General features: G+C 38.6%; 1 protein-coding gene across 1 annotated transcript; it reads right to left on the reverse strand.

Annotated features, from left to right (window-relative positions):
• Nucleotides 1–3,307: 3,307 nt before the first annotated feature.
• Nucleotides 3,308–3,638, reverse strand: Smp_130740 (hypothetical protein; the record flags this gene model as incomplete). Its single annotated transcript, XM_018788956.1, has 2 exons — nucleotides 3,308–3,505; nucleotides 3,552–3,638. 2 exons carry the CDS (start codon nucleotides 3,636–3,638, stop codon nucleotides 3,308–3,310), a joined length of 285 nt encoding a protein of 94 aa, XP_018654447.1.
• Nucleotides 3,639–13,446: the final 9,808 nt, after the last annotated feature.

The following is a 13,446-nucleotide window of genomic DNA, read 5'->3' on the forward strand; positions in this document are numbered from 1 at the left end:
TTCCTTTATTAGTCCGAAAACATGTCTGGTGTCGCCTACAGTAGCCGCCTTTTCCATTTCTTCTGCTTTTGTTGCTCACCACTTCTCACGATCGTTGCTTAGACTTTCGGTTAACCTCGATCTGATTTGTTTTTGCTCTTCGTCGTGTTCAGAGCCTGATGGGATGAGTTTACGAGAATCCATCAGTGAAATAGACTTAGAAAAATCCGTTGGTTTTTGTAACCTTTTGGTTTAAATTGCTAATAGATGTTACTGCTGTTTCCACAGCTGTTCGTATATCTTTCCAAACAACATCTGGGTTAGCCTCGTTTTAAAAACTGCCTAAATGTGGACTCAGTTGTTCTTGTCCTCCAGTTCAATCCTAATGGGTCTTCTTAATGTAGTTTTTCTGCGTCCGGTGAGGCGCAAGAAAATGCGTGCTCGCATTAAAGTATGGTCAGAGTCTAAATATGTATTCCTATACGAACGACAGTCTTCTATCGAGCCTCTCCAACAATGACTGACGGCAATATGGCCTATTCGAGTCCATCATTGGTTGGGTGCAGGTAGTCGCCATGTTAGGCGATGCCTGTACTTATGTTTAAAATTAGTGTTTGCGAAAAATAAACGGTTGTCTCAGCACATTTGCAACAGACGATCACCATTATCTGTTCGCTGAGCCGGAATACTAAATAATAATAAAACACCCACCTAAATGTTTTTCTGTTTAATTAAAGTCACCCGCCACGAGTAATATGTCTGAGCGCTTAGCTTTTTGAAGAAGTTCAGAGAGCTTCTTGTAAAAGTCATCTTTCACTTCATCCGGGCTGCAGTCAGTGGGAGCGTAGGTAGAGACGACGAAAAGGCAACGACGTGTGTCCCTATCCTTCCGAGTTCTTACGGAGTCATTTAGTTGAACAGCACATAGACCACTGTTAACAGGGACTCACTCTAATAGTGCTTGTTCTGCTCTAGTACTAAGTGCTGTGCCTACACCTGCAAGTCCATGAGAACTAGTCATGGGGACGCCAGATACACGGAGGGTGTATCTCGTCAGTACTCCGTTTTGGCGAGGTCAAGTGAATGACTACACTAGGATCCTGTATGGGTGTTTTGGAGACACAACATACATAAATGGTACGAGATCCTAGGGTTTTAGCTAAGGAGGCCTGCTGGCCGATTTGACATAAGGTGCGTAAGTTGAACATATGTATCAGAGTCAATGAGAAAGCAGGTACCACAAGACAAAGTTTAGCGAAATTTCATACTTTAACGGAAATACTTCTAGTTAAAGTAGACCAAGAATGCTGTTTGACGCAACAAGTGCTAGGTCACCACCTAGGTTACTATTGACAATACAAACCACCGGACATTTGAATTAATGGAGGGCAAAGTTGACAAAATCGGCTTGGAGGTCCCACTCTGTAATTATGTAGCAAGCGATAAAATCTGGTAAGCCTTAGGTGTTGCCTAATGATTTGAAGGCGCGATAACTGCATTAAGGAGGCGAGCGCAGCTAAAGCATGGTCCAAGAATTGGAGCTTCCTTACTTTAACCCCTCGGGAGCTCCTAAAAGATGAACTCCACGAACTGATTGATCCAAACAGAAAACCTATTGAAATCCCACAATACTTGAAGGTGGCCGAAGCAGTACCTATCTCGGCCTATATAAAGGTGGAACCTTCGCCGAAGCCCATCCCGCAAACAACAAGTAGAATGATTGGATGGAGATCTGGACTGCCTCAGTACAAACTAGACAAGTATGAAGTAGCAAAAAGACCTCAAGGTTCGCTTCTTAAGAGGTTTAACTGGCCAATAGAAGCTTTATACTGATGTTAAATTTGACTTGGGTAGTGGATTGGAAGCGCCAGTCTCATAAGTCCCTGAGAGAGATATGTGAAAAACCCGTCCTTCGTACGTAAGAGTACTATGCCTCCATTTCTCCCATAGTTCAAAATTGACATTGAAGTTCAATAAAGATAATATTGCCTTTATGACAGATTTCTGATATGTTTCTAGGATATCAGGACCCAGTCTTGCAAAATAAATCATTGAAGTTCGACATGAAAGAGAAAGTCAGACTGTTCTTTAGGCGAGAACTTTTAGTTGATTCCAAAAGAAATTATAGATTGACTGACCTATACGGACTATGCGAAATTACAATGTAAATGGCAGTTAGAAACTTATTTTCGTTTTGAATGAAAAAGAACAAAACGCATCGTCCAATTATTGACAAAGTACTCCGTACATTGAAAATAGACTAAAAGCATGCAGTTTAACCAGATAAAAGTTCATAAACTCTCGAAACGTTATTCTACTCTTCCAAACCTTATGTGATATATCAATCCTGTATTTGATATGAACAACGACTACCTGTACTCTATAATAAGCTTTATCTAATAAACGTATAGCATGTATCCCCGGACAGTATAAAACCCCCAGACTGTCTTGAGAATAAATCTGAATACATAGACATCCAGCACAACTTAAATCCTAAAATATCTTTTTATCTTATGAGCATAAATCAAAACTCAATGAACCACAGCAGGAAGAGGATGCACCATAGGGATCGTACATTTTTTACGCCTCATTTATTATGAGTAAATATTAGATGCCTCAGTTAGTATTCGCAAGTGATATACTGGTCACTTTAAGTAATGGAATCTCATGACTTTATTGACAATACTGGTTCCAGTCGAAGTATGTCAACATTATAAGCTTACCAGATATTCCAAAATATAAACATAACAACTCGTCCTTAGACCGAAACAAACAGAACTGTCAGATTGTATATGTGTAATATCAAACAAGTAAAATTCTGTCAGACTTCTCGGTAGTTATAAAAGAAACTACTTTGGATATATCAATGTGACAAATAAACCAAGCTTCTCCTCAAAAATCTCTTACATGAAGGATAAGTATCTGTTGATATGGATTTACATATACAAAGTTACCATGTGACATGCATAATTCTATCTCCATTATTGACTAAGTGATAAATGAAATCGTTTCTATGTTTAAATGGTATATTATATGCCATTCAAAACCAAGATATTTAAAATATAATGAAGGAACATGAAGGCAATTGATCTCTAGAAGTTATCAGTAGGGTTCAACTGTACTGAGAGTAGGGCAGTTGTAGCAGATAATTATCATTCTAAATACCACTCCTATATAGTGCAATCGGATTAATTAGTACCCGAGAAACTCTCTTATCCAACAACATCCCCGGTTAACTACAGCATATGTACTTGACGAAGAAATACACAATTTGATAGATATATTTACATGATAATTTATGTCAATCTGTAAAACACTATCGGCCCTTTCAAACTTTTTTGGAAGCACTTAAGATGATCGGTTTAGGTCGTGTTTTAAACAACAATTTACGCCGAATAACAGAAACTACATCATACTGTAAGCTTCCAGATGTGGTGTTTCTTTTCGTGACAAGCATAGGCTTTTCAAGAGCAACTACTTTCCCGAAAAGTACATGATGACCAATAAAAAGAATTGGATCGCCATTCTATAAAATGAATATTAAATGTGGTGGAAGAAAACAATTAACCAACCTCCTGTGAAAAATGCAGATCACCTAAATTTTTCCCTTCCAATGGACTATCTGTTTTGCTCAAAACATCACCTTGTAACTCAATCATTAGCCACTCATTCACTTCTCCACTGGAAAATAATGCTATAAAAAGAATTGTATGATTTACTCTGGTCCATGGATAGGTATAATCATATTCGATGGAAAACTTGATGGTTTCTGAAACACAGAATTTAATTGATTGAAAAAGTAGTAGTTAGAGATTTATAATTAAAATTTTCCAGTGCATCTAGTACGTTTATCTCCTAAGACACAGTCGTATCATAAAACTCCACCACAACTCAGACTTAATACATAAGAAGTAAAGATGCAGTAATTCCAACTAAATATCGGTTGGAAACCAATGTAACACTTTATTGGTTGAAGTTGACACAATATAAAGTGCATTGGAAGGTTAGCACAAAATAAACTGATACTAACAATACTTACGGCGATTTTAGGAGTAATTGTGAACCAAGAAACTCAACAAGATGCCACTCGAAATCTAGACATAACTTATAGTGAAGTTATCCGCAGACTCATGAGCTGATTAATCACCATGAGGCTCTTTTTAATCTCCTTGAACTAGCTAACGTAGGTTGTAGTATGACGCACGGATTTGCCCCCAAATACCTTGGTACGACCGAGAGTGGGGACAGTCCTCTCTCCCTCTCGAAATGCCTTCACATGGCCACGCGTATATAGCCTCTGTCAGGGAAGTCCTACTCACTGCCTTCTTGTGGCGTTACTGTTGTTTATGAAATTGAGAGAACGAAAAGCGAATGTCAGGCGCTTTAACCGGGTTGGTGGACACGGAAAGTTCACCCAGGTGAGTTGGAAAACCCTCATTCCAAACCAATGGTGCACATGAGCTGCAGTATCCTGAGGGGACAAATGGCATATGAACCAATCGCTGACCACCGGCTACCATGGGACTGCATCTTCTCACGATGCTCCACTGCCTGTGGATCAGGCCTGTAGGTAAAAGGCTCGGGGTGTGACCCCTTAGGAAAACCACCTGTTTCGGTTTAGGCACCTGGGCAGTATCACAGCTCTCACACAAATCAAATGAGGTTTGTGTGGCGCATATTTATCTGGTGCTTCCTTGTACCAATATTTATGTGTTTAAATAAAATAATAAGTAAATAATGCATGCCCATAATACCAAATACTTTGCGATTTAACCGGGTTTATATAGACTCAATAGATATTTTCCCAGCATCTCAGTCAACGAAAACTAGATGGGAATCCGGCATCCATCATGAAGCTTCTATTAGGTTTTATGCAATCTACAAATGAACTATTAATATGAATAAGTATTTTACATATACGATCAGCCAAGATTCTGTCTTTTGAGGGGAAAAAATTAACAAGCGATTGTGCAGTTTGGCTAACTACTTTATAAAACATTATTCATTTAGGGTAATTACTGAGTACCCTTAAGTAAAAGGTGTAATATAATTCAACTAAACGATTTTTGATTAGGAATTTAAACTCCTGAAAGTCGAGAGGTGAAACCTACTTACGGCTTAAATTTATGAATATAGTGAAATCAAGTAGCACTAATAAACATATAGATATAGCTATACAAGATAATAGCTCTCCACGAGGTTTTTAGGATTCAGCCTTTAATAAATCAACCCACAGTATTATTATACACTTCAATATCAGGCTACACTACGAAATACAACTATAGAGATTTGGTGTCACTGATCGTTCTTTATCGCCAACCAGTAAATGTGAGACCTGCCTCAACTGCTACAAAGGTTACCAGAGCTGACAAGAAGACATCGAAAAAACATTATCGAGGTAAAAAAAAAAGCATGAGAGTCGAAATGACAGTGTCATTAGAAGTCGAAATGTAAGACTGTAGATAGGGTCTAAAAGAAACGAATGAAACCGACAACGAAAATAATAAACCTCGAGATTTGTGGGAAATTAAAGAAAGAGCATAGCTATAACATCAGGGCCTGTTTTGGGCCGTTTCGCTAATCAGACTAACAGTCAACTACTTCAAGGATTGATGCTGTCTCAGTTTGGTTATTATCAGTTCTCTCCCTATTTGCTACTATGATGTCCAGTGTAGTGTGTTGAGGTACGCGATGACTAAATATGCGTGAAAAATCCCTGAACGGATAATTACTAGATATTTAGGGCACCCAGAATTCAGACACCAAATAGCAGGTTCCAAACTTACAACACCTACTTGGTTTGAGCAGCTAGGTATTCTTACTACCTCTCACATAAAAAGCGTCTCAGAGCACAGTAAATATACGTATACTTGATAAGTGAATTCTTAAACAATTTAATTGGTAAATGTTCACAATCCCATAGATCACTTCACCATATCTCGTAATTTGCAATAGCACGAGATGATTAGTGGTTACATTTTACGTCAAATATCTCAAAAACATGTCAATAATTTAAGAAAACTAATGCATGTATCCTACTTTCACAAGCAATCTTTTGAGTTCTGTAAGAAACATCCCGTTTGAATTAACTTACTTCGTTTATTGACTACATTTCTCTGTCAACAATTTCAACTTTAGATTATAGATAAGGCTGTAAGGAAGGTTTCGTCATAATCCAAATAGATAGGCATAAACAACATGAAATTTCCCACATAATATTGCTAACCACGGTTGGAAATAAAATCAATACAGCTTAAAGAAACTAACAAATAAGTGAATCTTCAATCCTTTTTGGACATTGACTTTCCTGTCTATTGTATGAGGTAGCATGTTATCATGCCTGTTTGCCGACCAGTTTTTACAAGCAATAAACATTCAATCAATGCGCTTCATACTTTCCATGACAGCTAGCTACATCCTGTGCTTAAAATCTCACATACTTATCGTAAGAAAAAGGAGATTCTACCATTAATTAACTGTAACCATGAGAATTATCTATGAATACATGTCCCCGTGCAGTCAAAAAAATAACACCAGAACCAAGCATATATGAAAATGAACTACTGCTTACTTGTTAGCAATAGCGTCCTCTAAAAGTGACGTTCTTTATCAAACTAAATTAAGAAAAATACTTATGAAGATCTCTAGATGACCAAGGGCAATAAAACAATACGGAAATCAAAGGAAGTTAATATACATTAAAGTCCAAATCTTCTTTACTTAAAATATTTATATAACCCAAACTTTGCAAATATTGTATGAAATACATTCTTAAAAACCTGAAACACTAATAAGAGCTTCGTCCCTAAACGAATTGAACTTCAAATCAGAATCTCTGTAAAAAAGTAACACTTGTGTAACGGTGATAAAAACACACGTTCTGAATCATGCACACATATTGATTTGTCATTGTATAAATCGATTTATACATTTAGGTGAATCCATGTAAATTATCATCACTCAGAATTCAGTAACTGGAATGACCGAGTATAAGGTAACTAAAGTTTTGGACCATAACACTGTAAGATTTTTTACCGCTTATGAAGGGTGGATGGATAACTTGTTGGCTCTGTAGACAAGAGAAATTGAATTGAAAAACATATTATCCGAGGTCACAAAAACCTGGAAAACCAACTTTTGGAAAAAATATATACATCTTCCCCAAAGTTGGTTATATAGCACAAAAAAAACTTGTAGTCAACTCCATTGCTACGCAAGGATACTTTCACGATATTAGAGACAGAATGCAAAATCGAAGAAAACAAGAATACGGATGTAATAATCTAAACTCATAACTATTCACTGCTGTTCTATAGGTTCAATATTCAATGTTAACGAAAATAACCGTAAGTAAAGCTTCACGTAGATAGTTGCTTAAAAAAACTATGGCAGTTAGAAATCGTTGTGGTTTATCGTGTTCATTAAATTCCAAAATTCACGAGAAGATTACTTTGCTTCGCAATAGTCAAATAGCTGTTTAAAAAAGGCATTACCAGTGAAATATTTTTTATGTCTGACTCCATTTTCAATAGACATTTTTTTACCATGCTCTGATTTTCTAACTTGCATGTGAAACTCTTTGAGTGAACGTTGTGAAGGCCTGCCTGGTCTTATATGCCCATTCGTATAGACATATTGTTAATTAATAACCCATAACCTGTTCTTTCTTCTTATAATGAAAATACATAACAATCATTGCTCGAGCATCTGTCTACTACTCATAATGTTGCACAATATGACGTTTTTTCTTTTCAATAAGTCTCTTGTTATGTCCCGACCAAAATAACGAATGGTAGCTGTTGGGATCTATTTATAAACTAATACTATACATTTTTTTATTGTGTAGTTGTTAAGTAGCTAACCTATGTATATTCATACTACTCTTACATTAGTTTTATTTTAACCTATAGACTCAGTCAGTCACAACGTAGAACTTCGTACGTACGTACATCAGTTCGAGCTGCCATACCACATTAGCACAGAGATGCAGTTGTCGATTCAAATCCCATAGTGGTAGAAGTAGTGAGAGTACAAGCATTAATCCGAAAGACTAGGGTTTGAAGAATTTATTCAAGGAGTATAATCCAGTGATATGAATTTGGAAAGAGAAAAAAGATAGAGACATGAAAGATTCAGAAGATTAGAATTTGATAGAACACAAAGAGTGGATACACCTTCGCCATTGCGAACGATTTTGAGCCATGTCATTCAAGGTCTCTAATTATCGATTGCTATCATTTCGCGGACCCCAATCAAGTAGTCTACACCTACCAACATGGCTCAGTCCACATGTCAGTGACTTCATGGATTTGTGCCTTGTTTTGGTCTGGCCGTCCCTAGCTTTCTTCCAGCCTACTCCTACACCATAAAACATTGCACTTCGGGGCAGTCGGTGGTTGGGCATACGTAACACGTGTTCCAGCCACATCAACTGATGAAGTTTCACTACTTCACCAGTCGATTCGCCATCTTTACCTAGTACCTGTTTCCCAACAACTGCATTACTTACTCGGTGGTCCCAGGATATACGAGTAATGCTTCGAAGACACCTATGATCGAATACTAGTAGCCTATGGATATCCTCTACCCTTACCAACCATGCTTCACTACCATAAAGTAGGACGGAACGAACTGCTGCACAATATGCTTGTTCTTTAGTTGACAGACGGATATCTCGCCTTCGCCATAGGTGACGCAAGTTGGCGAAAGTTAGACGAGTCTTCTGTATCCGTGCTGAGATTTCGTCACACACCATACCAAAAGGGCTGATGAGACTCCCAAGATAAGTGAAGCGGTCGAAATGCTCAACTACTTTACTCCCTATCATTAGTTCGGGTGTCGATGCAACCCAATCCTGAAGTAACATTTTGCACTTCTAGGGGGAGAATCGCAACTCGAACATGGTTGCATTGTTGCTTAAAGACTATTATTATACGATTTACCATTCTTAAGTTATGCCCAGTTTGTTAATTAAAGTCCCCCACAATCACAGCCACTTTTGGCTATTTTTTGTACAAATGTTATTTCCTATTTTATCATATGACGTGACCTGTTTGGCTTGTATATAAACCCAATATGTTTGAAATATATAATTCATATTGTGGAGGCTGATTTGTTTCCTAGATTTAACAAGCAAGGCTAGGAAGGAAGGAGGACTGATAAGGACTCTTGACTGCTAGCACAGGTTTATGTGCCATTGGTCACAAAGTTATAAGTTATAACATCTCTGTAAACATGTACCATTTCATAACATTGTCGATTGTAGTTGTTGTGTGTTTCGTCATGGAAGTGAAGACGAACATGGGGGACGTTCGGAGTTGCCCAACAGGTGAACAATAAAGCGGACATTAAAAATTTAAGTCAAAAGTAGACAAATTGGCATGCATTAATGCCTAAATTTAGGCGAAAAGTAGACAGTTTAGCGACATTTGAAACACAGAGTGACAAAAAGGGAGAACCCTTACTATTTTCACCTAACAGGCGAAAAAGCAGACATTCTGGGGCGTTTCCCCATTATTTTTTAACGTATTTCCTTTTTGTTCGCCTTTATTTCCACTTTATTTGTTGCTTGGAATGAGTTTACGTATCACCCAACAAAATAAATACACAAATAAACCTTGTATGTAATGTAGACCAAAATCAAGGATATGTTAACTGGAAGGTAAAATAATTTACGCAAACGTTTACCAAAGAAGTCACGGTACGGGCAACAGTAGAGAGAAGTACCGTTTATATTTGTATTACCACTTACGTAGTACGGTTCGACAATTTCGAGTTTCTTATATCCAATATCTTTGTCAAGCTTATTTAAACTGGATGGGTATTTGTGCTCGCTCATTAGTCCAATACGAGTCCAGATAATTTTTAATGGTCAAGGAGTGGTGTTTTGAACGAATTCTAGCCAGTTTGGTAGTTATATCTCTGTTTGTATATCTTGTTTCTTACTCAGGATTAACACAGGTTCATCAACCTACTGTCCTTATTACTGAAGACTGAGTGTGTATATATCAGGGCCTTAGTGTAGTGAACGAGAACATCAATGGGGACAACCGAGTGTATTTGAACTCAATATTATAAAACTGAAGTGTACGAATAAAATAGGAAACGGTGATGATCACGAGCGAGATAGAGAGAAGTCAGTGACATACTGTAATAGTTGTTGAATTTTGAGGTATGTATCGGATGCGGGTGGTCCAGGAAAAATATAATAATCCAGAATGAGTACGTGTTCCTCAAGTCTCCCATTACAGCTATCTACTGAGGGGACTGTGGTCACTTCGGCACGGAGAACATTCCAAATAGAGAAAGTCTTAGTAAGAAAAGTGGGATAGTACTTGGTTGTTCCTTCTTTTATGTACAATCGTTCGATGGTTGTCTCGAGGACATGGTCATTTTGTTCTGGTATTAATCTCGTTCTCAAGTGACTTATTGTAGTCAATAAGCTTTGTCTCGTCATCAGATCTCATTCTCCTGTAGCTCAACGAGAATAATCCCAGGTATTGAAAGTCTGTTCACGTAAGATGTATGTTTCTCAACCATCACCGACTTCGTTGCCCGTCCCTGAACTTGATCTGAGAGGTTTATTTCTCTTTTGAAGAGAGGAGGTTTGACGAAACTGCGGAATTTAAGGTGGGACCGTGTGTACGTTTTAAGCAGTGTAAGGAACAACTCTGAGATGATTGAGCCAAGTTGTCTCCGCATAAATTAGAGGGTTATGTTTGCCTTGACTGCATCCCCTACGCAGTTAGAGATGATGACTTAGTTATCTATCGAAGCACTGGATGGCCGTTTATTCCAGGCATGAGACCACTCAACAGTTCACATCCACAATACCGCACAAGGGACTCGAACCCAGTACCCTCAGTCTCGCGCGCGAACGCCTAATTTCCAGGCCACTGAACCGACACCCAACGGTGTTGATATCTAACTTCAACCAATCCACGATATTGCACGAACGCCCACCATTGTTTTCATTGAGTAACTGTCTAACAACAGATGCGGTTATACTTCTTTGTCGTCGTGTAGTCTGCCTTATTATACCTGAGGTTGGGATTGTCGTCTGTGACCACGTTAAATATGGCTGTCATGGTCCTTACTTCCTATTGGTGAATGAATATGGACATCTTCGACCAAAAGCAGACCATTTGCAAGCAAATAAACTAATTTGGGGATTTTACATCCCTACACCAATTCGAGAGTTCACCCACATATTCATTCCTCGTGTAACTACTAGTGGCTGAGAAAAATCGCCAATAAAACTTGACTGTAGGTACCCTACCTTGCTTTCCATTATCACTTATTATCGGAAAAACGTCATGGTTTAAAGCTCACTCCGTCACCCTGATTTCAGAGGATAGTCATGTTTGAATGCGAACTATGATCTTCAGATCCAGATGAAGCATATGTTTTTGACCCTTTGATCCTCTTATGTTGCTATAGAGGTATTTTGTGGTTTCTCTCGTCTCCTTCTCCCTCCCTGTTTTCGGGATTTTAAACAACGTATCGTTCAAAGTGAGTTGGCCATGTCTGTGGAAACTGGTCATTCTTAGATTTGTATCAGTGCTGAATAGCCTCAATTAGATCCTCTCTGTTTCTGAAGCTCACAGTCTTCTGGTGCAGAAACTAACTGTTCATGGAAAGTAACGGGCGAGGTTGCCTGAAGTCGTCCTATATAGTAGTGGTTTGAAGGCCCATGATACGTGATGGTCAGAGCCATTGTTGCACATCGTGTTTTTGCGCTTCGTCCCGGCTGACACCCATGAGATCAGGCACTCCATAAACCACCAGACTGGTTGGTTATTGAGAGTCAATTGATAATCTCCAACGACACCTCATGCGATTCAAGGTTCGTCGTGTCGAACTCAGATTTGAGAAGACTGCTTGATCAATGGTCTGTTAGATATCAGTAAGATTTCTTCTTCGACGTGTGCTGAGTCTGATGTTACCCTCAATTAGGTGTCTACCCTTTGCTAATTCGGAAGAACGATACTCAATTTCGAAACTCTACAGGACCTGTCCTAATGTTCTTTATCGAAGGTTGCTGTTACGTCCTTGAATCTGTCTACACACTTTAGTGCCGAGTATGACTTGTCTAATGTAGATTAAGACCTTGACCCGATGGGCTGACTGGCTTAACCTTGGGGCTAGTACGCGTGAGTTCGAAGTGGGGGTAGAGAGACGAAAACTATTCTATCCCTGATTGGTCGGCAAGCACGCGAGAGAGAGAGAGAAGACAAAGACAGCTGGGACACTAATCACTTTATTCCAGCCCCGATCTAGCACTCGAATTCCCAATTCAGAATAGGGTGAAAAGTTACATGAATAAATAGATGACTAAGCTGACCACAACGTACAATAATCAGAAAAATACAATTATGTCCAAAACTGGGGGATTATAGTAGAAAATAGGGTACAAAAGATTACGTCTAAATGACAATAGCTTTAGAACAGAAAATGCTATGGCAATGAATCATACATCGAACGAAAGCTTATGATCTGTAGAATAGGCTAGGAACAAAAGTAAATGTTACAGTTTTACAAGCTTTGAATTAAATGAATTAACGTCCCCAAAAATAGCTACCGTAATTTGTTAAGGCTTCTTGTTTTGCGGTTCACATCAGTTGCCCTACTTTTTGGTAAGTTTCTCTCTGATACAGTAGCACTAAGCTAAACCAAAGAGTTTTGTTTATCGTATGTGCCCCCGATTTTCAGCGTTTCAGGCTAATTGTTGTCGAGCTTTCTTTTCTAATAATCAGATACTGCCTTTTACTGTGATAAATTACTACGGGACTCGCAAGAGCTGGTAACTTCACTAGTGTATGGGCTCGTTTTGTGGCTATCATGACCTTGTATTTGGTGTACCTGTATCAGACGGATTGGATATAGTGTTGGGCATTGTTTCGGTTATTTCCACTTGAGGTTTTATACTTGTCTTTTATTCGTGCCGTTGGTACTCTCAGTCTACACTGTGGGCATACGTTCAAGAGTAGGGAGGAAGAGTAACTTAACATAAACGTTTCGCACCGCCTTGATAAGGCAGTATCACAGCGACGGTAGCCTCATGCATTACAGAAATTACATTCAAATGTTGATTAGCCGGTCTTCACGAGCGATGAGTATGCGATACAATTACCGTTATTACATCCAATCTCTACTGCATGTTTCGTTTCTTGGAGTTCTGGACGCCTTTTCCCTAACCTCATCTCTGCTCACCAGTTTTAATGGAAGTGGAAATTAGGGTAGTATTTTGATCCCAATTACTTGGTTGAAGACTTGGTTTTTGTGTTTGTTTTGAGTGATCCGTACTCTGTGATTCATTGTCTAATGTCATCTAGAGCTTTCTTATAATTGCAGTGCTAAGTCCAGGGATTCCAAACTTATTACGAACTTACTAATTTAAACCTCTACCTCTGCTAGTCGTCCTTGTACTTTTAGTTTAAGTGCTGGTAGCAGCTCCATTGCTGTGCA

The sequence above is a fragment of the Schistosoma mansoni genome, chromosome W (genome assembly GCF_000237925.1).
Source record: "Schistosoma mansoni strain Puerto Rico chromosome W, complete genome".
Classification (NCBI taxonomy): Eukaryota; Metazoa; Platyhelminthes; class Trematoda; order Strigeidida; family Schistosomatidae; genus Schistosoma; species Schistosoma mansoni.